At 43.2% G+C, this 27,011-nt stretch overlaps 1 protein-coding gene across 21 annotated transcripts in view; it reads right to left on the reverse strand.

The window, feature by feature from the left end:
• Window positions 1-137: 137 nt before the first annotated feature.
• Cdc42bpa (CDC42 binding protein kinase alpha) overlaps window positions 138-27,011 on the reverse strand; it is a 206,671-nt gene continuing 179,797 nt past the window's right edge. For 13 of the 21 annotated variants that reach the window (XM_036201790.1, XM_036201799.1, XM_036201801.1 and 10 more), the window contains 11 exons: window positions 25,868-26,084; window positions 25,163-25,225; window positions 22,763-23,356; window positions 20,963-21,060; window positions 18,435-18,519; window positions 17,365-17,488; window positions 16,234-16,351; window positions 11,235-11,420; window positions 6,646-6,763; window positions 3,925-4,082; window positions 138-3,778 (listed from right to left, as the gene is read on the reverse strand). In XM_036201790.1, coding sequence (XP_036057683.1) covers window positions 3,647-3,778; window positions 3,925-4,082; window positions 6,646-6,763; window positions 11,235-11,420; window positions 16,234-16,351; window positions 17,365-17,488; window positions 18,435-18,519; window positions 20,963-21,060; window positions 22,763-23,356; window positions 25,163-25,225; window positions 25,868-26,084 — 1,893 coding nt within the window. In that variant the 3' untranslated portion in view covers window positions 138-3,646. Of the gene's footprint in view, window positions 3,779-3,924; window positions 4,083-6,645; window positions 6,764-11,234; window positions 11,421-16,233; window positions 16,352-17,364; window positions 17,489-18,434; window positions 18,520-20,962; window positions 21,061-22,762; window positions 23,357-25,162; window positions 25,226-25,867; window positions 26,085-27,011 lie in introns of those variants that run through there. The other 8 variants (XM_036201802.1, XM_036201797.1, XM_036201812.1 and 5 more) reach the window with 2 other exon arrangements.

Raw genomic sequence — 27,011 nt, forward strand, 5'->3', positions numbered from 1 at the left:
AGTCCCAGATCTAACCCCAGGAGCGAACTGACCTGTGCCCTCTGGGTATGTAAAGAAGAGGCCCGGAGGAGGGGCCAGTGAGCCAGGAACTCCTCACACTCTTTACACGGGAAAAGAAAAGACAAAATACTCAGTCCTAACAGTTCCTTATTTTATTGCAGTACATCAAAGTCTGGTTAATTAGGTGACACCAACATAAAATATTGGTGAGAAAGTCTTTGTTACATTTTTTACTATCCCACCTTAAATAATTCTGTGCAAAAGAATCCATAGTCTGGTAGCAGACACGCTCTCAGGAAGTTCCCTAAGACATCAAGGGATGAAACCAAACCAAATGAAATGAAAAGAGGCCAAAGCAGTATCTTCCCTTCCACACACACGTTGGTCAGCATCATAGTCTAAACAAAAATTACACCTAGGCCATGCAAAACTGTACAATAATATTACAATGAGAAAAATCCTAAAAATTTATATAATAAATGATATACTATCAAATAAAAAGGTGGGTCACTTTGTTTTCAGTGGCATTGAGGCTGACTTGTGGCAGTCAGTCTCCTGAAACTGGAGTAGGCCCTGTTGTATCTCGGTCCCTGCGACGGGACCATGTGATGCTGGGGCTGCAGGAGACTCACTGCAGCAGGGCTGGCTCCACGCGAACGCTGGACTTGCAAAGACAAGCGGTCAACAAGGAACGAGCCGCTCCAGGGTGAAGTGAGATGCTGTGCAGCCAAACCAGGTTGGAAGGGGGCAGGGCCGGCCAGGTGGGACTGGAAAGGGCCATCGATCTTGGGAAAAGCATGACCTGCAACAGGGGTGTCACGCTGTTGTAAGTGCACCCGTGTTGGGGCAGGGGGTGTCGGCTAGGTCTACTGAGCTAGAATTGAGTTTATGGTCACTGCCAAGGCTGCATGTGGGCTGTTGCATGTGGGAGTAGATGTCTGCCCTCTGCTCTAGCTTTTCCTTAATGATCCCTGAGGTTCCACACAAGCCAGCTAGCTTTCTTGGAAGTGAACGTGGCCACTACGTCACAAAATGACAGGAGTCTAACATGAAAGAGAAGAGGCTGAAGGAAGGGCTGGTGGGAAAGGCAAGGACTTCAGATGCTCCCTTTAAGCTTGGCTATAGGAATTCTCGAGAAAGCCAAACAGGTCATTGGTAGCCATCCCTCAGTCTTCAAGCCATGCTCACTGGGAAGGAACACAAATAGCTAAGCCCAGGGAGTGTGCACACAGACAGAGACATTTTAGGTGAAATCTGCTTTAGCGATCATTGATAGGAAGGCTTTCATTTTTGGCAAAAACCAAAACAAAAAAAATGTAATATATTTGTATACCTACCCCAAACCCACATAACAGGTTAGCCAGAATTCAAGGGCCAATAGCAAACAGGCTGGACACAGCACCAAGTACTAACCCAGAGACTCTATGCCAGAAATGGCTCTGAATGCCATTTTTTCCCCATTTAGAGATCAATTCCTGCTGCTCCACACTTTCAAGTACCTTGCATGGGGGTAGGGAGAGTGATTTTAAGCAGGGCCACAGGCCTTTTCTCTGGCCTTTGTTATCTCTGAGGGATCTTCTGTCCCCTGGAAGCCTGTCCACCAACTTTCTTCCACCTCCACAGCTTCGGACAGGAACACTCTGCATGTAAGGCTGGGGTAAGTAAGATGTGGTTATCAGGAGAGCCCCGCCCCACACTCTGGGCCAGGGCTGCTGTTACGATGCCTGCATCTGTGACTGCAGTGGGAAATCCAATCCACAGGGGACGGGGGTGGGGGTGGGGCTGAGCTCGGGTGGGGCTCACTGCAATGAGCTGAACTTTAGAGAGGGTTAGACTTGACTCTAAAGGGGTCCTTTTACAAACAAGCACCTGTAGTAACAAAAATTTGCGATTGGTTGTCAAAGCTACAAACCAAAGGCTCAGGGTGAATCCTGTCAGTCTCCAGCCTGGTCGGTTTTCTGCCTAGGAAGGAGAGGGAAGGACCAAGGGGAGGGCGGCCAGTTCTATCAGGCCAAGTGCCAAATTCAAGCAGATACAACAACAATAAGGCTCTGACCAAACTCAAGATCTGACCCTTATTTTTGGATGCACACAAATGTTTATGATACTTCTTTTCCAAAAGCAAAACAATTCGGATTAACATGACACAATCCTCATCCCAAACGAAATGTCTGAGCCAGTGGAGAATCTAGAACGTGTCAAAGCTGCTGTTGAAGACCCTGCCAGACGTGTTTCCATCACCTTTCCCTCCCCGAACTCTGCCCACCTCGGGTGTCTGGCCCAGAGGGCCTGCCAGCATGCCTGGCAGGTTACAACTTTGGAAATCTATTTTAGGTGTGGTTAAGGTGGGGAGAAATAGTGGCTTTTCAACCCAAAAGAGGTGAAGATGAAGAGTGGCGGGGCCTCCTTATTTGCATGGGATATTGTAGTTTCCATCTTTTTTCTATGTCCTAGCTGGTGAAACGTGGGTAGAGGTGAGTTCTGGTCTCCATCTTGCTTTCTTGGACAAGTACAGCAGCAGATATTCAGAATGGGAGCTGGCTGACAATCCATGGCAGCCAGCACACCCCTGGGCCTATGCACAGGCTCCATGGTCCCCTCACATGGGAAGGCATATTTGGTCAAGGCTGTTCAAGCCCATGCTTCTGAGGTTTCACATGATTTAGTAGGAGAAAGAAGCCCTTTCTCCAGGAGTGTGTGTGAGGAAGTTCACAACTACCCTAACCAAACAGGCTCCTCACTGGGAGCTGTGCCCAGTCCAGACAGACTCCCTGCAACCTAGGAAGGAACAGGATTTGGCCAGGACAAAAAAACAAAAAAACAAAAAACAAACAAACAAAAAAACCCAGCTACATGAACTATTCGATGATCTTCAGAAGCCATGACTCTCTCCCTGTGCCCTTTATGATGGGAAGGAAGGGTCAGAAGATGACAGAATTGTCTTTCACATTCAACTGTTCCAGATATCAAAATATAGTAAGAGGGGCATGTTCAAATCCATCACTAGAGAAAGAAATGCCTTGGGAGGCAGGTGGGCGGGCCTGGCGTGATTTCGATCCCACCAATGGCACCAACCTCTAAACATTCCTTAGGTCTCCCCATGACCTCAGCCTACCCACACTTGAGGACAGATAGCACGGGGACCTGACTTCTGATCTCTTCACAAATGTCACTTGAGGCCTTTCTACCCTGTATATGACTCGGTTGAAAAACAGACAGGAACAACACATCTCTTTAAATTAAATGTCTTTCTTAATATACGCATCCATCTTTCATCGAACACAAGATGCTTCTTTGACTATATACATTCAGTATTTAACTTCTACATTTATGTATTTATTTAAACTCTGTATTGTAGTAAAATATGCATTGTTTGAAGTCGTGAGGATTTATTCCTGGCAACAGTCGGGCTGGCGCTCATGGAGGCTGCTGGGCGCTACTTGAGGACTACTGTGAGAAAGAACACAACCCGTCTACTCTTAGCGCTGCGTCTGCGCAGTCTGTCTACGGAAGCTACCTGGAGGGGGAGGGGAAAGCGGGCCTGGCTGCGGAGGGATCCTTCCTGCTGCAGTGCGGAGGGCGAGCTGCTGCCAGGCACGTTGTCCGGTGCGGAGTCCCTGCCTGTGGCCACAGCGCGGTCCTGGGCTCACGGATCCCAGCTCCCGCGGTCTGTGCTCTCCAGGGAGAGGCTCTTGGTCTTTCGGGGTGAAACGGGGCTTGGGGGGCTGCTCAGGTTGGAGCTGTTGGAAGCTGTGGAATGCCTTGGAGAATCAGAGTCCTGTAAAACAGAGCATGAGTGTGCAGCTGAGAGACGACACCCAGAGGACACTCGCTGCTCTAGACCCCCCAGTACCCACACCCCACCTTCATCAGCCTGGACAAGCCCCGGCCTTACACATGCGCTGCCATCCACAGCCCACTTACCTCTCCATCATAGTCCCTCGCGGGGGCGTCACTTCCTTGGTCCATGCCTCCGGATGATAAAGAGCCCTCTGAGGGAGAGGGCATGGGCTGTCGCTTTGCGCTGTAGCTTCCTCCAGAGAGCTCCCTCTTGAGTGCACTGCCGTTCTGGGCTGATGACCCTAACGAACAGCATTAGGAAAGGCTAGTGTTTGCAAGAGGCCACTCCTGTAAAGTGTGCAGGCTGCCAAGAGGACAAGACATCCACCCCTCATTAGGGGCAGGAAGCCCAGCACTGAAGGTGGTTTCTGTCGCTGGTCCTCTGGCTGTAGGGCTGTAGGGCTGCTGCTGTTTGGACAGTACTCCTCCCCAGGCCACATGGAGCCCACAGAATCCTTCCAGGACTACCTGCTAGTGCCTTGGGGGTGTCCACCTGGCCTCCCTCAGCATGCCATGTACAGACATACTGGGCCGCCTTCTAACAGACGGCCATCTCTGCCTCGCTGGAACTCCCAGTAGGCTCCTAGGAGATGGGCAGCATTCCCAGCACCCAGGCATCCCCAGGCAAACACTGCCTGTCAGAAGCTCTCAAAGGAAACATGAGGAAGCACTTCCCAGCCCATGGAGTTTCTCTGCGAGCACACCTTAGAGACGGAACACACAGCAAGGCGGCCAGCATCCCTGACAGCAAGAGGAGAGGAGAAGGGACCTCTGGAGACTGAGGAGCACTGTTAGCGCCCACTCAAAGCTCTCCACGGCCCTCACCAGCTTTAGTTTCTGCTTAAGAAAATGATTTACCAAGTGTCAGTAATGGCCAAGGGCACTCTAAGTTACAGAAGGACTGTTTCAATGTTTTGCTGATTTTATGCCTTTGACATTACGAATCTGACACAAATGTCACCTGGTGACTGCATGTCTGGCTAGGACCAACTGTGGTAGAGTCTGGAAAGGCACTGAGCAGAAGCCCACCCGGCAGACTGTCCCCCAAACCCCACAGTCCCTTCCCTCCCTGGGGTCACCACACATGGGGACCCCTTCCAGAGACTACCAGTGCTGCCTCTAAACGTGTTCTAGAAGTCAGTCCTTGCCAGACCCACAGGATCCACATTCCTGACTCAGGGATCTTGATGGCCACTGGTGGCTCCCCCTTCCCAGTGCTGCCCTCACATCACAGCACATGTCCCTCCCTCCAGTTACCAAGGTCACCCTCCCTCCAGTTACCAACTGGCCCTGCCTGGTTCTCACGGGAGAGAAATTCCTTTGGAAATACACTCTTTAATCTGACATAGGGCCTCAGTCTCCCTGGAGTACAGCCTAATGGAAGGCGGTCATTTTTACTTGATCTCCCTAATGCCTAGCTGAGTGTTCAGTTGATGTCACTGTTTGTCAGGTTTACTTTGAATAGAAAAGCAGACCACAAGCCTTCCCCAGTCTCAATTTTTCTCACCTGTGCATGGGGAAAAACACCCTGCCTTACGGTTTCTTTGGGCATTCACTGCATGAAGAATGGTACACGAAGCCGGAGGGGTGAGAAGGGGGTACAGTACACTCCCTGCACCCCTGCCCCTCCCCCATCTCCTCATCCCACCATCACATAGGAACAACAGAGAACTCATATCCACCTCAGGGATACACACAGTAAATCTACTTACATTTATTTTTAATTGTGTAGATGAGTCTTTGGGGTATGTACACAGGAATGCAGCTACCAAGGCGGCAAGAGGCTCTGCACGCCCTGGAGCTGGAGTTCTGAGCTACCGGATGCGGGTTCTGGAGACTGAACTTCATCTGCTCTGAGGAAGTCAGTCAAACCCACTTGGCACTACACAGCAAGGCCCACTCTCATGAGAAGGGAGCTTTTCAACCAAGTTAATGCAGAGGTATAGCCTCCTACAAGCCCAGGGTTGAGCTTGGGCTGCATTCTCCAGCCACAGGAGAGTGGCTTTGAGCCAGCTGCAGCCTTATGAAAGAGCCCAGACTATTGTGACGCCCAGAAACCATGTGAGATAATAAATTAGTGTCTGTCTAGTCTTCCTGTCCCCCCCTGCCCCCCCCCCCTTCTCTTCCCCACCCCAACCTTTCTTGTCAGGGTCTCAGGAGACGGCCCAGACTGGACACCCACTGTTCTCTTACTCCAGCCTTGTGCTGTCCCAGCCAGCTTGTTCAGTCTCTTATGTTTCTAAGTTGTGGGGTGTTTGCTAGGCTGGAATAACAAATATAGCACAACTGAATCTAAGGATGCCTGGAAACGGAACAGTCCAGAAACCAATGTTTACTGATTAAACAACAAAGGTATCAGGACAATCCAAGGACACAGAGTGATGAAGAAGTTTTCTGACTGAAAGATTTTGACTTAGGAAAGTGGATTGAGTGCAGTTAGCTCCTCTCGGCTGTCAGTGGTTTGGGAGTGAAGAAAGGCTTTGTTGGGGTCCCAGGTGTCAGCATACAGATGGCGTCTGCCAGATAGACGCTCAAAGCTGATGCCACAGTCCGTCCATCCGCCAGCCCTGTTACGGAACTACCACAGCCCCAAACGAACTCTGAGATTGTACCTATTCTTGCGCACTTAGGCACTCTGCTGTGAGCATCAGTGTTTGTTTCCATCCAGGTAGATAAGGCCCCATCAACTCTACTAAGAATTGCTCCTGGGCAAATAACTCAACTGTCCCAAGCGACACATTTTTCTTTGTGGTCTCACCTCCTCCCTGACCACTTAGCAAAGCTTCTTCCCACCTGGCCACTTACGTGCAGACAGGCCACTGCTGGCACTCATGGAGCGGCCTGGTTCAGGGCGGGACTTGGTGATGGAGGGAATACTGACGGAGCCACTGAATACTGTCCGGCTTTCCTGAGGACGTGGGTTCTAAAACACAAGAGAAGCACAGTCTTCAGCCAGAGAAACACAGGTTTTGTGCAGACATTCTGCCTTTCACTCTGATTCTCAAGACACGAAGTGATACAGGGTAGGGAGCAACGAGGACCCAATCTTTCTCACCAGCAGGACTTTGAAGCCCTCACATGAAAGGAATCTCACCCTTGCCAAGGAGTACTTACCAATACACAGTTTTTTGGTTGTGAAAATGTTATATAGTTAGCTAAGAGCGGAGTGTAGAATTACTTGGACATTTGCAGATAACAGAAACATCTTTGCTTACAGACGAGATGATTTACTTAAGAAACCTAAGTAAGCCCATTTAGAGAGGAGTCAATTACAATTATATCCTTGATAAAAATGTCTTGATGGCACCAGGTGTCGGTGCATGATCATGCCCCGGTTGTTCACAATCTTGCTAGCTCTGGCCACGGAACCTCACGCTGCACCTGGAAGCCCAGCGAGGCCCGTGCCAGGGGTAGAGGTGGACACCGTCCTACTCAGCATTTCAGCTACAAGGAAGGGGTGAGGGGCACACCAGAGTCCACAGGGTGCAGCCACTCCAATATACTTTCTAAATCTCAGAGTAGGCAAACCACATGGTCATGTTACTAACTTCCTTCTCCATTTACAAAGCCTTTTCTCCTTGGTAGACATGGTCCCAAATTCTAGATAGTTTCTCTCTCTCTGTGGTGTGTGTGTGTGTGTGTGTGTGTGTGTGTGTGTGTGTGTGTGCGCGCACATAGATACGTGCATGCCAATACGTATGTGGATGTCAGAGGACTATACTGTGGAGTTGTCCGACCACCATGTGGGTCCTGGGGATTGAACTCAGGCCATCAGGCTTGGCGGCAGGCTTCCTTAGCCACGGAGTCATCTCACTTACACTTTCTTGTTCCTACACTCAGCAGATCCCGTGATGGTCAAGGTCACTAAGACTAATGAAAAATACATTAACCAGCCTGCAGTTTTTCAACACTAATTAGTTCATTTAAAGTGTTTGCTTTTTCCTCATTGTCAAGGAAATACTCCCAGATGGTGGAGTCTATGAGTAACACTGAACCATAAAGAGGCCAATTCTGTTAACTCATCAGACACTACTAACAATTTGCTGTTTCCTAGCCACATTTTCTTTTAAATGTTTACATATTTGCAGTGTGCACGTGTGTGCATGTGCATGCGCGTGCTCATGTACAGAGGTCAGGTGACAACCTTTAGGTACCGGTCCTTGCCTTTCCACTGGTTTGTGACAGTCTCTTTCCCACTGTGTTAGCAAGGCTCGACAGCATGCAAGCTTGTGCTACTTGAGCCAGTCTGCGGGGTTCCGGGGGTCTGGACACTGCTCATCAGGCCTGCACATCAGGCTTTTACCCAGCAAGCCATTTCCTCAGCACCCCTCTTTTTCTTCAAAGACAGACTTCAGAGTTCCCCCATTCTATCACACTCCTTCTCAGTGCCACAGAACACAAAGTGAACTAGGGCATTTTAAAATGCTACACCAGTTTGCCCACCTTACTGTTTCAAAACCAGTAAGTCTTTCATTAGATGGTGTCCAGGAAATGTGGCCTTCTTCTAGCAGGTTCAGAGAGTCAGCTAGAGAAATGCATCCACAAAGGCACTACTCTACAGTGGCGTGACTGAGGCTTTCTGTTAGTCAGAGTTAAGAGGATCGAGCTCACCTCAATGTTTCCTAAGTTTCAGCAAGAAAAAAGGCCTAACTGCTTCAAGCCTTCATCTTCCCTGCCCTCCTCTTTCCCATTTCTCTCTTAGCTCAGGCTAGTCTACATAAGCCAAGGATGGCTTAGAACCTCCTTCCCTAACATTTATGGAACTGGGGAATAAACTTAGGGCTTTACACATGCCAGGCAAGTGTTCTCTCTCTGACACACAGTGAGCCATTAGGCTATGTTTTACATATTTCATTTAATGTCTTCGTATCTGTTCCAGAAACATAGAAAAACAGAACACTGGGAAGGCACCCCTTCATCCTGAATTACCCTGCCTTGCCTGGGGTGCTGGTCCAGCTTGCTCGGGTTTCTCAGGAAGCGTTACAGCTCATGACTGTTTCCAGCATCGTCGTTTCCTTAGTTGATATGTTGTTTCTTATACTGACTAAAATTATGACCAATACTCTGCTCTAGCACATAATATAGGCACTGAATATATTTATTGGATAGATGACTAGATTATATCTGCAACTCCCATTTTCTGCTTCAGGCATTAGATTAATTCAGCCGGTAATTAATAAATTTCAGATTACAATCCTCTCCATAGATGATACTATGCTTTAGTTCATACTGGTTTGTGTATAAGTTTTAAAGACATGGAAACCACTTTATATAATTTGGGAAGAATAATATTTTTGGGAACCAATAAATGGTAGTAATTCTTAAAAAAATTGTTCAGACACATAAGCATATGCATGCCGCTGAGGGTGGTCAGAGGATAACTTTTGGGAGTTGGTGCTCTCCTTCACTGTAGGTTCTGGGGATCAAACCCATTTGTCAGGCTTGGCGGCAAGCATATTTACCCACTAGCCATGGCGCAGGCCCCCAATTCTTCTAATTCTTACTAAGCTGACCCATACGCTAACACAGCTCTCTCTGCTGCAACATGCCAAAGATCAAACAATTTCAAACGAGACCTATGAAATGAGGCAAAAACAAGAACAAAGCAAAAAGGAAATCTAGCAGTGAATGTGGTTAGATAGTTCTGGTTGTTAATAAGGTTTAGAACCGGACACCCACTGTCTAGTTACCCACTGCCCATCTGACTATGGCACCCCTGAAAGGGTGACAGCTCTGGATGTGTCTGCAGCTCGGGGCTTTCCCACACATCTGCAACTCTGACAGAAGCTCACAGCAGACAATCCAAGCAACAATGCCATCCAAAGATGTCCTCAAGCTAAAGGCTAGCTGGTCCCCAATTCAACATTGCCATTTTGGTTCCTATACCAAATCTGCAAAGTCCATGCAATTCTGTGTGTTATTTGTTTAAAGAAAATATTTTGCCTTATTTTATCCAAGAAAATGAAAAGAATTAAAGGCAAGACAGTCAGAGGCAGCAGCTTGGCATTTGCATACATAGGACAGCCTTAGGAGACACAGCAACGTGAGCAGGCACTGCCAAGAGGGGCTGCTTCGAGGCAGGGATTCTGAGTCAAGCTGCGCTTCAAAGCCAAGATGGGCTGCTGTTCTTTGCTCTAAAATAAGCCTAGCCTAGAACAGACGACTGAGGATAAGCTTCTAAAATACACCAGCAACTAAGACTGAAAACTAAAATGCTCAATCATCTAGTCAAATGATACAACCTTCATTAGACTATAACAAGAAGTCCAACTCTATGGACTCTCCAGTAAAACTATGCTTATAAAGGCACCACTCAACTCAGCTGGGGCAGGCAGGTTCTCTCACAGAAGGCCCTGACTGACTGTGGATTCTTTGGAATCCCCTTCCTGCTGCCAAGCATCCAAGGCTGATTTTATTACAGTAATTCTGTCAAGTAAGACATTCAGATAGCATTGTAATTTAATGTCAGTGACATTTAAAACATAATTTAAAGTATTTAAAAAATTTTGCTAGTACAAAAATAAGCTTTTAACCCTCTAATTTTCTTACTGGAAAACTACTATATTACAAATTTTAAAAATAGATATCACTATTTTACTAACTTGGGGACATTACAGGAAATAAGTTTGCATGGTATAACCCAAATATTTTCATATTCATAAAACTAACTTCCCTTGAAATTCATATATGCATTCATTACTTGATAAAACAGATACTCTGTGGAACAACGTTGGGGGGTGGTGAATGAAGGACTAGTGGGCGCCATGCTTCTTCAGGGTAGCAGCTTTTTTTTCTTTTTTTAAGTTTTCTTATCTTGGGTCTTGGTTGCAATTAAATCCACATCAACAACTCAAAGATTTGTAAAAACTGACTTTAACTTTAGAACTTTTCCTGTTACTTACTCAGTATTAATACCATTAATTTGGAGACTTTTGGTAAGTCTATGGATACGGTCTACACAGACCTTAATCTCATCCCTGAACTGAAGTGGTTATGAGGTAAAGAGCTATTAAAAAAGTTCAGAAATTCAGGAGCCCTTTTATGTTTGTTTTAAAAGAATAAAGATCCAGTTGTCTGGTTTTGTTTGTTTTTGTTTTAACATGGTATCCAGAATGGAAAATAACATACTTGGAAAACTATCCAACAAAGATCATACTCTAAAGTTGCTTTGGATTAATACAGAAACCCTGAATTCCTCCATATTTCCCTCAAAAGAAGAAACAAGATAGGCTGAGAAAAGGAGGAAGAGGAGGAAAAACAGGAGAAGACAACAGGTAGTTGAAGCTGGCTGCTCAGGAGGAGGAAAGGGCAACCATCCCCCAAGGCACCCCTTCAGTGGTTAGCAAATGCACACGTGGTTAGTGGAGATTAGCCCCGGACTCAGCTGTTCATACCCTCAGAGTCACGGAGTGTGGTGTACCAGGGGCAGAGCGCAGGGACGGGGGGTGCTCAGGGTTTATGGAATCAGGAGAGAGAAACTGTTCAGCAGAATTGACAGTCATGTGATAGATGTGCTCAAAGTTGCTCGGAGAGGAGATCAGACCGGAGTAGCGATGAGGGGATGGATAAGGGAAACCTGGCTAGCAAAGACAAAGAAAGGAGGAAAAAGTGTAAGTGGTGATAATTGGACCAGGTGAGCGACACCAGACAACATGCACACAGAGGACAAGGCAGCATCTCCCTCAGAACGCCCAGTGAAATTCTTCTGGGCCTCAGAGAGTTCAATTCTATAATCAGTTACTCCAAACAGCAGATTTTCAAAAGATCACTTCAGGATAACATCAGTCCCATTTTACCAGTTGAGTGAGTAGCAGCATTGCTTCCAGAGATCCAAGGAGCTTTCAGTCTTCAGGATTTTCTTAAGTGCTACAACAAAAGCATTGCAAAGGTATACCCAAAACACCGAGCACAGAAACAGCTGGAGACAGCTAAAAGGACAAGGAGCCGCACACTGTTTCTACCTAGAAAGGTACAAACCCATTTCCTCAGACTCTATAACCAGTTCTCAGTTCTGGATTTACAGACCTATGAGATGCCTGGGCTTTTAGTGATCTTATCTCCCTAGAACACAGACAGTGAGAATTGTGGGCTACACTATTCCTGGCAGTCCAGCTCATGTCCATTAAGACACCCCAAAGAACAAGTTTGTTTTCAACAAGGGAAAATATGCCTTTGCATGTTCAGGTGTGTTTTTTAAAAGGCAAATAATCTAACAATGAAGTTACAGGGAAAAATCTGAAGAGAAGGCTTCATATCTCCTGATAAATATTTACTTAGGAATGAACACTTGGGCAATGCCACTTAGTGGTTAGCCATTTCCTATAGTGGAGATTTTCAAAGTTCAGATCTTGAAGAGCAGTGTTCACAGACATGCCATCCCTGCACTCCAGGGAAATGGAAAGATGTACTGAGGAAAATGCCTTCCTATAAAGTATGGACCATCCAAGTGAGCTAAGATGCTGGAAAAAATGCTCAAGACTTATCTAAGCCTAAAAGAAAGGCTTCTCTATATGTGACAGTGCTCTTACTTTAGAAATGTGAATAAAATCAGTATTTTCTAAGGCTGTTTCCAAAAAGAAAATATATTGATGTGTCTCTATCTCTCTATCTCTATTTAACCATCTGTCCATTCATTTGTCCATCTGTCCATCCATCCATCCATCCATCCATCCATCCATCCATCCATCCATCCATCCATGACTTTAAGAAACAAAAGTATCATCTTTTTGGAGGGGAAGGTGCTATGTGTGTTGTGGAGTGAGCCCGGGCCCTCCATGCATACACTATCAAGGAAGAACTTCACCACTGAGCTGCACTCCCAATTGAAGAAAAAAAAATTACTTCTTAAAGAGGTTATTGAGTTCAGTGTGCTGAGTTCATTGGAACTTCAGGAAGAGGTAGAATACACGGTGCCAGGAATATGCTGACAAACCCCACAGTGGCAAATTATTCTCACATAAGGTTGGAGAAAAATGTTCCTGTGTTTCTAGCAACCACTCAACAACAACTACAGGTAAATAAATGGTAAAGAAGATTCAAGGAAACTAATTCAGTAGATCTTCTAAGCCTCACAGATCACTTTATATTAATTGTTTATCTTCTCTCCACTCACTAGGATGGAAATGATTGATACAAGAGGCAAGAAAGTGACTCTTTCAAGCTTTCCTGCCCTTTCCAGACTTAAGGTGGAAGCAATCTTATTTCAGGAGATCTGGAACAAATGAAGCAGTTACACTTTCCAAAGATTCTTTAAAAACATTCTAAGGTCTTACGGATTCCACAGGAACGTGATGGTGACTTGAATACAATGAGATATAAAACGTCTAGGGTACGTATGCTCTTTGAACAGATGGTAACATGGCTTTGGGACTCAAAAGCTCTTATAAATGTTACTAGATCAATGTAATTCACCCTTTTTGGGAGGGACAATTCATCATTCCACTTGAGTGGAAAGAACATGGCACTGAAATACGAGCTCTCTCACATGTGAGCACTCAACTGACCTACACATTGCCGTGTGTCTAACAGCATCTGCTCTCAGACACACATGGTCCTGGGCACAGAGTAAGTGCTCAAGAAGCATGTGCCAAGTGATTAAAAGCATGGCTTCAGAGACCTAGGTCATCCACAGATCCTTTGGATGCGACATGAGAAAAGAAAAGTCATGTGGAAATCTCTGATACCTCCATGTGCAGATGAGGAGACAGCATCATAAATACACAACAATATCTTACTGGAAATATAACATAACACTGTTTATCTTACACAATAAGAAAAATGAAAGGCATAGAAGACACATTTAAAAACAACTGAATTGGCAGGGAAAAGGAGTGGGGGTTTGGGGAGGAGGTTGTGGGGTTAACAAAATCGGTGACAACAAATGCCCAAAACTAATCAATCTAATTAGAATCAGTAGCCAGCATGGACGGTCACATAAATGGAGCCAGTTGGGGGGATGAAGGACAAACATAGTCTGAAATTGTTTTGCTAAATAATAAATAAAATAATTCAACAACAATAATAAAAACATAACTTTCTGGTGATGGATACCTGGTGCACCTAGAAGGCTGAGGCAGGAGGAAGATAGGCTCATAGTTGAGGTTAGCCTAGGCTACACAGTGAATTCAAGGTCAACCAGGGCCACCCAAGAATACTCAGTCTCAAAACAAACAAAAGATTTCTTTGAAGTGGTAAGAGAGAGAGGCGACAAAGAAGCACAGTTAGGCTGGGCATGGTGGCATGGGCCTTTGTTCCCAGCACCCTGGAGGCAGAGGCAGTCGGTCTCTTTGAGTTTGAAGCCAGCTTGGTCTTCATAGAGAGTTCCAGGCTAGCCACAGCTACATAGTAAGACCCTGACTCAAAAAACAAAAACAAAGCTAAGAATAAAAAACTTAAACCAAAAAGAAGTACAGCTGAGGGAATACTTTGAGGTTTTTTACAACATTTGAACTGCTAATTTAGAATCCAGGTCCATGCTCCATTGTACATGAAGACTGGACAGATCTTCCGATGAGAAACAGCTCTTCACCTGGTGGAATCCTAAGCAGAACAACAGGAAGTCCTGGCATTATTCCACCTTAAGGAAAGTATTACAATGTAAAGGGTACAACAGAATTCCTTAAAAAAAGTCTATAATTCCTTTTACATAGAAATATGATAAAAATTTTCTCAGTACACCAGAACGCAACAAACGTGAAAGATACTTTAATTTTAAAGGTTAGGATCTATCAAAATCTCATCACTATTGAACTAACTTTGATTTAGCTGGCATGCTATTCTGCAACATATTTATGTATCTAAAGTTGGTTATCTTTCCACTCCTCAATAATGCTAACTACACATTTATGAAAAAAAAACTATCAAAAGTTCAAAAAGTTCAATTAAAACAAGTACATTGTACTTGGTCTTTCACAAACAAGCTATGAATACAGTCACATTTAACTGTTTGTTATAATTCAAAAAATTCTCTCCACTAAAGCGTTTTGTGCCTGGCCCTGCAACTGTCACACAGAAAAGTGAAATAGCAAGACAGCAGACAACAGCAGAGGCTTGGCTCTCAGGACTGTGCTGTGTGTGCTGCTGAGACCAGAGCATGAGCAGTCAGGACTCTGGAGCAATGGCAGGAGTGGGGCAGGGAGCCGCCGAGTTCTCACTCCAGGTATACAAGCTGAGGAGAACAGCTTACCAACACGGCAACATGCACAGCAGCTCTGCTGTCTCACGTGCTTGGCTTATACAAAGACCAACCGTGATTTTGTCTGCGCACTTTCTATTCACCCAACACAGCTAATAACAGTCTAGATCCCAAGGGTGACTGACTACTGTGAGTGGTTTCTATTTCTGGGGCTGCCACTGTCATCACATCACCACCATCACCTTACAGATGGAAAGGTAGTAAGGAAGCATGGCCATGTGACTGATATTTACAACCCAGTATTTTGGTTGAAATGAATGTAGATTCATTCCCCTCCCAGCCCAGGAAATAAATGAAAACCTCCCTTTAAAACCTAGCTTTTTATACTAGCAGTTTTATTACACATCACATTTGATCACTTCTCTCTTTTCTTCTCACTGAGGTTGCTAATGAGATTAAGACAGATGTCCTTAGGAAGAGAATAGGATCAATATTCACACTCATCTCTGAAACTGATGTAAGATAGGAATTATTCTTAAAATTCCTTGCCCAATTTAGCTGCTATCCCCACTGATCAAAGGATCATATGTCATTTAAGTAGTTGGCTAGAAGTGTGTGACACTGACATTTTAAGGGCAAACAGGGCCTGGGTAATTTGCTAATTCCACTAGTAATTTTAACCTCAGCATAATGGGTCTGTGGATGCAATCTTCATGTTGTTAAAATACAACAATCTTCCTATGTTATACTTCTTTTTATGTATAATTGTCCAGGAAACATGCTTGGATTTGAGCAAAGGAACAAGCTTTAATTTCACAGTTAGCTGAGAGGTGTGACTATGAACGATGAAGCCCGTGTGGACTTCTGTAGAGAAACATGGAATATCTGTGCTGAAGTGAGTGAAATCTTGAAAGTTTGGGTAACTGCTTCTGAGACTTGTTACAGAACCTTTTCAAATATGGCTGCTTCTTCCACTAACAGCAAACGTATTAGCAAAACGGGAACCTTTTCTAGGGTAGGGAACAATTAAAGAACTTTTGTTCTGGTTTTAATAGATTTCTGAACTGTAAGTTTCTCCTCTCAGGTACACCACCATGCATCTTAAACATACTGTGGCGTACAGAAAGAACATGTCCTCACTGTGTGACACAGTCTGTGAGGCTGTGCATGTATGTAAGCCTGTGTGCACATATTCCCCCATGCACCTGCCGCTGACTCCTCACCCCATTCATATTCACACCACTCCTCACGCCTCTTACCATGGGCAGGTCTTTTAGGATCTGTATTCCATCTCCAGGACCCATGTGTGCTATGTGGTTAAAATTAGTTGGGTTAGAAATTAATTTATTTCTCATTTCTGGATCTCGTAGCATCTCCCTGTAAGGTAGAACACCTGTTTAGACAGTTTTCCCACATTTAATCAAGTTAACTTAAAAAATTAAGCATACTTTGTTTTATAAAAGTAAAGATATAATTAGAGTAACAGAATATATTAATAGTTCAATTCCTTAGACTGCTTTGTATTTTACATTTTAAATAAGAAGATCTTAAGATTTAGGGTTTTATTTGTTTGTTTAATTTGTTCAGTGCTGGGGATAAAAGCCAGAGACACACACATGTATCAAGTTCTGTACTGAGCTCCACCCCTCGCTGAAAAGGGTTCCTTTAACATGCATCAAAGAACTCCTGTACTACTTTGCAGATACTATTGAATATTATATGTGCATCTTTTAAAATAGATAACATTTTAGAAATGGTTTTAAATATAGCTACATTCACTTGCTCATGGGGAACAGAGTTAATCTGATTTTTTTTTTTTCCTTTCTCTTAATTTCCTTTTTTTCAAAAAGGATCTTACCCTTTAGCTCAGGACACACTGGCCTCAAGCTCAAGGTGACTTTTCTGCCGTAGCCTTTTGAATGCTAAGATTACAGGCATGGGACACCATGCCCGGCTTCTGTACTTCTTAAACATATACAAATTTACTATATGCACAGATGACTTACATTACAGAGTTACACATGCCAGAAATGGTAACTCTTCCATATACATACAGAAATGAGTGAAATTTGGTACTTTATCTACTGTATTCTTATAACTTCGACAGTATTAATTAAATGGCCCTGAGTGATGCTACTCATTAGTGCAGAATCCCCCTGGAGTTGGAGATAGACTCCTGAACATTACTCATGCTTGGTAAATACTCTGCCAACAAGCCACCCCGACCCTACAATTTTGGACCACAGCTGAGTGACAAATTTTCGTATACCACATCTTTCTTCTAAATTGTTTCTAGCTTGTCCTCTGGGTGATGGCAACATGGACAGATGCTGTCAGCATGAACAGATGCTGGCAACACAGAGGAATGCTGGGCACCAGTTAATACATACCTCCTCTGCTGCATCCTCTCCTCCTCTGGGACTCTGAAGGAGTAACGCCGCTTGTTGTTGATATTTCTAACCATTTGTTTTCGACTATTATCTGATGTTTCAGGAACTACAAGTTCATCCCCTTCTGTGAGAAAGAAAATAATGACATTGTTTAAACTGTTAAAATTCTTCATATCCATTAATCTCTAAGACACTGTAATTGATTAAATAATATGAACAACTGTGATAATTAAGAGTTATACATTAAAAATTAGAAAGCAAGCAATAATTTTCAGTGGGATATGCAAAAAGATATATACTGAAATTAGGCATAGTTTACAAAACACATTATCACTTTTAATCATAAATACAAGATGCTACAGTTTTGCTAAAAGGAAACTACTGCTGTCTTGGTGTCATGGCTGACCAGTCACTTCTCCCCAGCATCTTCACACTGATTTGTTTCTCCTGCAGAGTGTGGTTTCAGTGGCTCCAGTCCTCTGGAAAGCAGTCTGCCCTCTGCACTGCCGAGCCATCTCTCCAGCCCCATCTATTTCACTCTTGAAAACATGCCCCATCCCACTGTCCACACATTATTTTCTCCCATATGATAGTCTATGGATTCCTCAGTCCTTCTTCTGGGGATTCACTCCTATGCTCTTACATGCCTCTTCCCACACTGTTTTCAGTACTTCAGAGGTGCTGTGCAATAGCTGGAGATGGATTCCTGAAGTCCCCAACTGGAACTCTGGACAAGTGTCCATAATTTAGGACCTCCTGACTAGGTTCTATGGTATTGCAGGCACAGAGAACATGTCCAGCCCTATCTTCTCTACTTACCAGGTGCTCCACAGGAAAAGGATGTGTGTCAGATTCAAACACTTTGCTTATATAAGTCATACAGGCTTATGCAGGATTGTTTGTTCACACCTTGTCTTTATTGTCTTGCCAGAGTTTGAAAGTGGGCACCACACACCCCAGAGTGAGATATGCCTAAGCCAAATCTGGGCTGGGGCATTTCATATCCAAATGCCTTGCTTAGACTGATGTAATATTTCCACTGAATTGATCCTATTAATATATTTTCTTACCTGCCATCTTATTTTTGAAATATATTAATCTAATAGTCTCCAACCCTAAAAGATTTAATGATCCCTCAGTGTTTAAAGGTCGAACCTAAAATAATAAAAATAAAATTAGTATATCAATAAAACCTTTAAAAATGAAATCATAAAAGTTTTAGTTTATTTATTAAGAATTTATACTTACCTAAGTAAAAATATAATTCTTTAAAACATCTCAAGTTAATAATTCTTACTAGGAAGGTATATTATCATTTAATTTAAACAAACCAGCTTATCATAATAATAGTTTAAAGAAATTCTATCCTGGACAAATAAAATCTAGTAGAAATATATAAACCTTAAAATCGACCATTTAAAAACCATGCGTTTTTAAATGAACATGTTTACTTTACGAGTTCTTATCTCTAGACACTGAATGCCCACATATCTGGAGACAAAAGCAGAGAGAGGGAAAGGGTCACTGGTAAACAGTGCCGGAGGACTAGTCACATAAACTGACACAGCAGATCCTCACTTCACACCACACATTACAACTCAGTTCCGAGTGGATCGATCACAGGCACACGTGTAATGAGAAAAAGCTATTATGCACAAAATACTGCACACAACAACACGTGGGTGTCAGAAAGAATAAATATGGAAGAAAATAAAGGTTGTGTCTTTATGGTCTTGAAGTAGGAAAGTTTCTTAAGAAGAGAAAAAAAGAAAAAGCTAAACAACAGGAATAACATCTTACTTCAGTATAATCAGTCATTTGTTCAGGGGTGACAAGCAGCACCATGCCAGGACAGCACGCTCCACGGGGAGAGGTGGGGACAGGGTGCATGTGGATGTGGACAGCACTCTCCATGGGGAGAGGTGGGGACTGATGGAGCATGTGGATGTGGTGAGACTGGGATGTTGTGTCTTAAGAAAGGAGCAGAGCTCACAGTGTTATTCAGTTTACAGGACACATGCTTGCACATTGCAAAGGTTATACGACAAAAATAAAGTTGAAAACTGTGGCCAACCCAAATTTACAAATTTGAGGATGATATTTTTGCTGCTTTACATAATGTAGCATTTTTCTGAGAGTTTACATTACTAATATGTCTTAAAATTGGGGCATATTTTTGCCAGTGGTGGAGCACGCCTTTACGCCTTTACTCCCAGAACTCAGGAGGTGCAGATCTCTGAGTTTGAGGCCAGCCTGGGCTACATGGTGAAACCCTGTCTTGAAAAAAAAAAGTCAGAGGCATCTGTTTAATGTCTTGGCTGCCTCGTTACCCTGCACCTATAACCCGACCCTCAACTAATGGTGCGTGCACTATCCACACCAAATACATCTATATAACAGGATTACTTTCCATTTCTACAAAATAGAAACTCCATACCTGTAAAATTTTCTGTTATGGAAATAGAAATGTTAATGGAAAATACTATGTTTTATTTGGCATATGGGAAACCACTATTCTTAAAACATTAAGACACCTACAAAGTTTTGATTTCACATTTCCAGCTATAAAATCAAGGGATTAATCACTGGCTTGGATTAATCACTTTCACATGGAAAGTGAACTCTCTCTGAGCCCCTTAACCCAAAGCAGAAGGCACTACACTGACATTCTACATTGCAGTATGTGCTCATCATAAACAATCAGATTTTATATGGACAAATTTAAATTCAATAAATACATTATAGTATTGGCCTAGCTATCATAAACTAACCAGCTCAGAATGAACCCCTTCTCAGAAAGACAAATACTGCAGGTTTTCTCTGCTGTGCAGTTCTTAGATTTTGTAGAGATACTTAAAACCATTTGTGTTTCTACAATGCAATAGTGGAAGCACAATTGCCTAGGCAAACAAAGGGGAGGAGACATGGAGCCTCGTGCTCCCAGACAAGCACTAGGAAAACCAAACAGAAGTGTGAAGCAAGCAGGGCTGTCTCTTCACAGGAGAGATCTATAGCCTGTTTTCTGTCCAGAAGGCTGGGAGCAGAGTGGTTACCAGCCTGGTGACCTTTGCCATATGCATGACCAAGACTGCACCAGGTTGCCCCACACCCCCAGACCCTTAAGATGTCACGTGTAGTTAATCTACAGTGCCCATCTTTATAGAAGATGTCACATGTACTTTACAAAGAGTTTCAATGTAGTCATGCCTTAAGCATTATTGTGCACATGGAACTAGTTAAGTATCACCAAGAAACTTTTTTCCAAATTGTGCTATATTTAAATATGCCTAAAATAAACTGCCCAGTGTCAGACTCTTAAAGTCTGAACCAACCAGCTACTGAATTATGTTGAACCGACTTCCTTCTTGCCTCATACAGATTGACACTCTGCTGGCCTTGGTGGTTGCAGAGACCCCCACAGGAGAGGGAGGGGGAAGAAGAGGGGAGAGTAGTGGGGTTCAGGGGTAGTACACTTAATGTACAATATATACACTCTTGAAAATGTCCTCATGTAACACAGTACTATGCACAATGAATATATGCATTGAAAAAATTTAAAAAATTAACCAATGTGGCCCACATTTTAGTGTTCTATTACCTTTTTGAGAGGAAGGGTCTGTATCCATTCCATGGAGTTTACATCGAAGATATCAACTGCATTTTCACTATAAACGGAGAGATAAGGTGCATTGTAACCTGGGGGAAGGAAGGAAGGTACAGCCTGCTGATTATTGTGAACTATTAAGCCCCAATCACTTTGAAAGGTTTATCCTAAGAGTGGGCTCTTTTCAAAACCCAACAGTTACTACATAAGAATGATGTTATAAACATTTCTGAAGCGAGCAGAACATAAAGCATGAAGGATGAACTGATATGCCATAGGTCAGATTGTAAGCCCAATACAGAAGGAGTCAATGAATACACCCTGTCCAGTAAGAAATTTCACTGCATTGTCAAGTGTTGGACACGTGTCTCCTAGCATGGTTCTGCTGCTGTGACCTGAAGCTGTGGGACAGTGTATGGTGTGTATGATGCCCACTGCACACTTGTGGAAGGAATGGACGACACACGCAAAGAGCAAGCGACTTACATAAACTGCAGTTACGGCGGAATTACACCTAGAAATGCACTTAGAATGCTCAGGATTATCTGACTCAGCTGCAAAGCATCGTTCATTGACCCCCATGTCACTTTCATAAAAATGTTCCTTTCAGAAGAAATAAAACACTAGAAATAGTTCAATCCGGGTGGAGTTAGAGGCTTTTGGCCCTTCTACTGTGGTAAGAACTCACTCTTCTGAGATACACGCTTTCGCCTGACTCCCCCGGATGGTCTTGCCCCCCATCCTTCCTGCTGCAGGGGAGAGGTCCCTGCCTCCTGTCCCAGTAAGTGTTTTACTAGATTCCTGAATTCTACCCTCTTTGGGATCTTTTGGGGCATTTTATTCTATTTTCTGTATTTCCCAAATTGTCCACCCTTCCTACTGGTTCTTTTTCCTCTCAGTGTTTAAACAGGCTTAAGCGGCTCCCATTACAAACCAATCTGGACACACTCTCTCCTGAGTGCACCTGTAACGCAGCACTCTGTCCGACCACCTCCTCTGTCAGGAGTCCTCCTGCTCTGTGAGGGCAGATGGCACTGCATCGGTCTCCCTCGTGACTTCATCTCATATGGTAAAATAATACGCACTCAATAGTGATTATTATTCAGTGATAAAAGTACCGAATGATATACCAACATTTTAATATTTATGGAAAGAGTGAAATAAATTTAAATCAATGTACATACCTATAAAATATAAAATGGTATACTACTTTTTTAATAAAAAAGATTTATTATGTATCAGCATGTATGACTGCAGGCCAGAAGAGGGCGCCAGATCTCATTACAGATGGTTGTGAGCCACCATGTGGTTGCTGGGAATTGAACTCAGGACCTCTGGAAGAGCAGTCAGTGCTCTTAACCTCTGAGCCATCTCTCCAGCCCCCAGTATACTACTTCTTATAAAGGCCACATTATATTGTCTAAGAACTGTTAAACAATCACTTAGTAACACTTTCTCCAGCATGAGTTCTATGAGCTAATGTTACTTAAGGACACTATGTTTAGGGTGACAGTGAAGAGAAAGATTATCTTTAAACACAACAATATTGAGATTAAAATGTATCTCAGTAAATATGTCATAGGAAGATTAGTTTTACTTATAAGTGTTTAATGTTCACCCTATTTGTCTAGGTTTTACAATATACAGTTTATTTTACATTAGCAACATACATAGTCAGTACTTAGGGAAGACCTTAAGAATAATTAAAAAGAAGCTGTTAGTAAAAAGGATTGTATTTAAGGTAAATGAAAAGGCAAAAAGGGAAGAAGTCAGACAAATAAGAAAGAATCTTACAACAAGAGGAAGGATTTGCTGGCCACATCAATTCCTGTTGTCTAGATCTTCGGCCCTGGCAGTCCGTGTATATCCCAATGCTGTTAAAACACAGCAAATACTCTTTGTTGGAGATCTCAACTGCACAGATAGCATCCATGGGTTGATGTGCAATGAATGATAGTGTGTGGTCATTTGAGTGGAGCATATTGCATGGACTTCCTTCTCCACTCAAGGGGTATCTGAGAAATCCCGACTGGAATCCTACACAAAGTTGCTCACTGAAGATGGCCATCCACTGGACGTTACATGGGACTTGAATTTCCTTAAACTTCCTGTGCCGGGTCTTGCTCTGGAACAGCTCATAACAGAAGACTTGTCTTTTCATAGCCACACACAGGCAGGACAGAGCTCCATGGCGTACTTTCCCAGCAGTTATGGTTTGACACCCTTTAGTTTCTGCCAGCTTATAAAAATCCGTCTCTCGGCCATCCAAAGCTGACATAGGAAAAAGTCGGACATGGCGATTTCGGCCTGAGATCACAGCAACAAGCTGGTCACTTGGAATGAGTTCAATCTGATGAATTTTCTTATTGTCACCAACTCTAATAATCTCTACAGGAAGAAACAACATTAAATGCAAAACAGTTGTATTAATTGTATCCAAACTAAACACCAAAGTATATAACCCAACCCATATCAAAGACAAACACACACAAAGGTATCAAAGTCAGAAATCACAGAGAAAAAAAAGGAGGATAAGTGAGCCCATTATCAGATCATATAACCCACTGGTAGCTGATAGCTAGTATTAGGTTCAGCACTGAGATCCTGTCAGTCATGGCAAGGAATCCCAGTGTAAAGCATGCCTACCTAGGTTTCACAAAGTTTGTTTTCCGCTACTACATTCTAGGAATTTCAACATGAGTTCCTATTTTTAAAATCCAAGTAACTGCAACTCATGCTTCTCTTTAGGTATTTCTTTTTAAAGTTTCATTTTATGTATGTGGGTGTTTGGCCTACACATATGTCTGTGCATCACTTGCATGCCTGTGTCCATAGAAGCCAGAAGGCGGCATTGGATACCCTGGAATGTAAGTTACAGATGGTGTAGGACACCATGTAGATGCAGGGAACTGAACCCTGGGGTCTTCTGCAAGAGCAGCCTAGCCAGGGCTCTTACCCACTAAGCCATCTCTCTAGCCCTACTTTTTTAGGTATTTCTTTGTGTGTACATGTGGCCACGTATGCACGCACAAGCATGTGCCACCACAAATCAGCCTAGGCTATTCTTTCTCAGAAGCTGTCTGCCTTAAGTTTTTGGTTTTTAATTAAAACTTGTAAGTTGTGGACATGGTGGGCATGTCACAGCACTGGTGTGGTGGTCCGAGGACCCTGTGGCATCAGTTTTCTTCCTCCTCCACTCTTCTGTGGGTTCCAGGGACCAAGCACAGGCTTTCAGGGCACCTGCGGAGCCATGCCCACCTTTGCTTATTTAGTCAGGGTCTCCCACTGGGACCTGGGGTTTGATTACCAGGCTAGGTTGGCTGGCCAGTGCTGCTCTCTCTCTCTCTCTCTCTCTCTCTCTCTCTCTCTCTCTCTCTCTCTCACACACACACACACACACACACACGCGCACACACACACACACACACACACACACGCACACACACACACACACACACACACACACACACACACTACCATGCCCAGCGTTTTATGTGGGTTTTGGGAGTTCAGTGCTTACATGGCGAGCACTTACCAACTGAGGTATCTTCCTAACACTTCTCAAGGTATTTCTAAGGGTAACAAATTCATCACACTTAAGTGACCTGCTTTCTCAGACAGAACTGAAAATGCTATGTTTATGAAACACAAATTCAACTGGTTTTGCTTTATTTCACTCAGCACTTTATTTCCCCCTAGGGAGCTAAAAACCTGTTGTGCTGACCCACCCACGGGGAATTTTAGGTATTGCCTCTTAAAGCACTACTAAGAATGAGAAAAGTCATGAGTAGTTTTCTCTTCTGTGCCATCTTTACACATGAATGGAACTGTCCAGTAAACCAGGAGAGAGAGAGAGTATTCAGAGCTCTGGAACATAAAGGGGCAACAGAACTGGAAATCTTGAGTTAAAGCTGGGAGTGGTGGCACACACCTTTAATCCCAGGAGGAAGAAGCAGGCAGATCTGTGAGTCCAGCTGGCCTGGTCTACACACTGAGTTCTAGGACAGCCAGTTACATAGTAAAATCTTATCTCAAAAAACCCAAAAAGGAAAAAGAAAAAAAACTTTGGATTTAAAAACATATAAAATTATATCTGGAAAATCTTAGTAACACAACCCTGCACTTAGACTTTAGGTTCAAGAGTCTTTTAATCTATAATTAAAATTACTTTAGTATAATTGAGTTTTCTCTTACCATCTTTGGTGACATGCACGACAAATAATCCTTCCTCATTTCCCAAAGCTATCCTTTCATGATCTAGTTAAGACACAAACATAAAGCATTTTCGTCAGATAAGAATGTAAAGATAATAGAATACACCAGATAATGAGAAAATCTGATATCAGAGTGGCGATAAATAACAAACTCAAAATACACGATTTACATTTCCCTTCAGATGGCAGTGTGAATATGCCACGCCTTTTAAAACAGAACCATCAACTAAAAGCCTGCTTTAGTGTCAAAGGAAGGAAATGCTTATTCAATAATGAGAAAACTAAAAACCCAGTTTGTGAGTATCACAGAGTCATCCATTCTAGAAACACTGTGAACGGTGTTTGAATCCTGCTCACTAAACTTTTCATGTTTGCTGGGCGGCAACAGAGGTGGAGCAGTATACAAGGTCAACGTCTGCACACAGAAGCTGCTATTTGCTGGTGACATGCTATGTATTCCATGATGTCAAAACTCCTCAGTAACACACGTTACACATGAAACCCACACTCTAAGATTGCGTTTGTTTCAATTCATGAGAGCAGAAAAAGGTTAGCGGCTTGGCTTTCAGCACTAGTGCTACAACACAGAAGTGGCTCTCATTCATCCTGCAAACATCTGACATATGCCAGACACCACGCAGATCAGTAAACAGTTATGAAATATGATGACGTGATAAAGGCATACCTAGGATTGCAGCAGCCTGCGTGGTTTTGATGAGGGGTAGAGTGCTGTCGTAAGCTTCTTTGGGAACATACACTGAGCGGTCTCGGAATTTGTTTTTCTTCAGAATCCTGTGTAGTTCACTCAGCACTCCCACCCACTTACTCTTCTCGGTCTCACTGTCCGCCAGCATCAGGATGGAACATTTGTTACCAGGTGCGGAGAGCTGGGAAGCTGTGACCTGAAGCAATTTGATATTCACAGTATTAGAAAACAGATACCTTTTATGCTAGCTTCAGGGCTTTGTTCATTTGCTTAGCACTCACAGTAAAATGAGCATTTATTAAATTATTCCTTTAGCAAACTTTAGCTATACTGTATCAGAGTATCTCACCGTAATTCTATAATTCAAACAATAGGTGAGACAAGTCGAAATGTTACTATCATTTCATGCTCTTTGTTATAAAATACCATAAAAATGCATTATACATACTAACACTTAAAATGATCAAGTATCAGAGAGAAAGGCCCTTTGCAAGTATTAACTCATTTACCTTCTTAACAGCTTCATAAGACAGGAGCTATGATTATATACTAATTTTATATATGTGAGAATCCATGATAAAGAGAAAGTAAGTAACTTCTCAAGGGCATGAAGCTAAAGTATGTGTCTATGCTCGTAAGCACTACACCACACGGTTCTGGAAGTCTCTTGGACTTCCTAACATCCTTTATATTATCACTAAAGAAGATTAGATCACTTCAAACAGTAAGTAAATAAAGGTTCACAAGTCAATCAGAGTGCTTTTAAATTATGTGTGTGTGTGTGTGTGTGTGTGTGTGTGTGTGTATGTGTAGGCCCTTATATACTTACATTTGCTTTAAACATCAGTAACAATAAAATTGTACTACAAATTAGTCACAGGTAAGTGAGCCTTTACAGATTCCCTTGGGAGCTAGAGGAAAATAAATAGTTGTTGGCCTTGAAAGTGAAAGACTAAGTTTAAGTCTTTGACCTTCCTTAGATATAAGAGTCATGGACAAATAGGAAGTAGGACAGATAGGAGATAGGACAGTAGAGCAGCTTTACAAATCTGTGCTGTTTCCTTCACCAAGATGGCTATTATCGACTTCTGTATGCATTAATCAGAGACAGACAGACAGACAG

This window comes from Onychomys torridus, chromosome 11, assembly GCF_903995425.1.
Source record: "Onychomys torridus chromosome 11, mOncTor1.1, whole genome shotgun sequence".
NCBI lineage: Eukaryota > Metazoa > Chordata > Mammalia > Rodentia > Cricetidae > Onychomys > Onychomys torridus.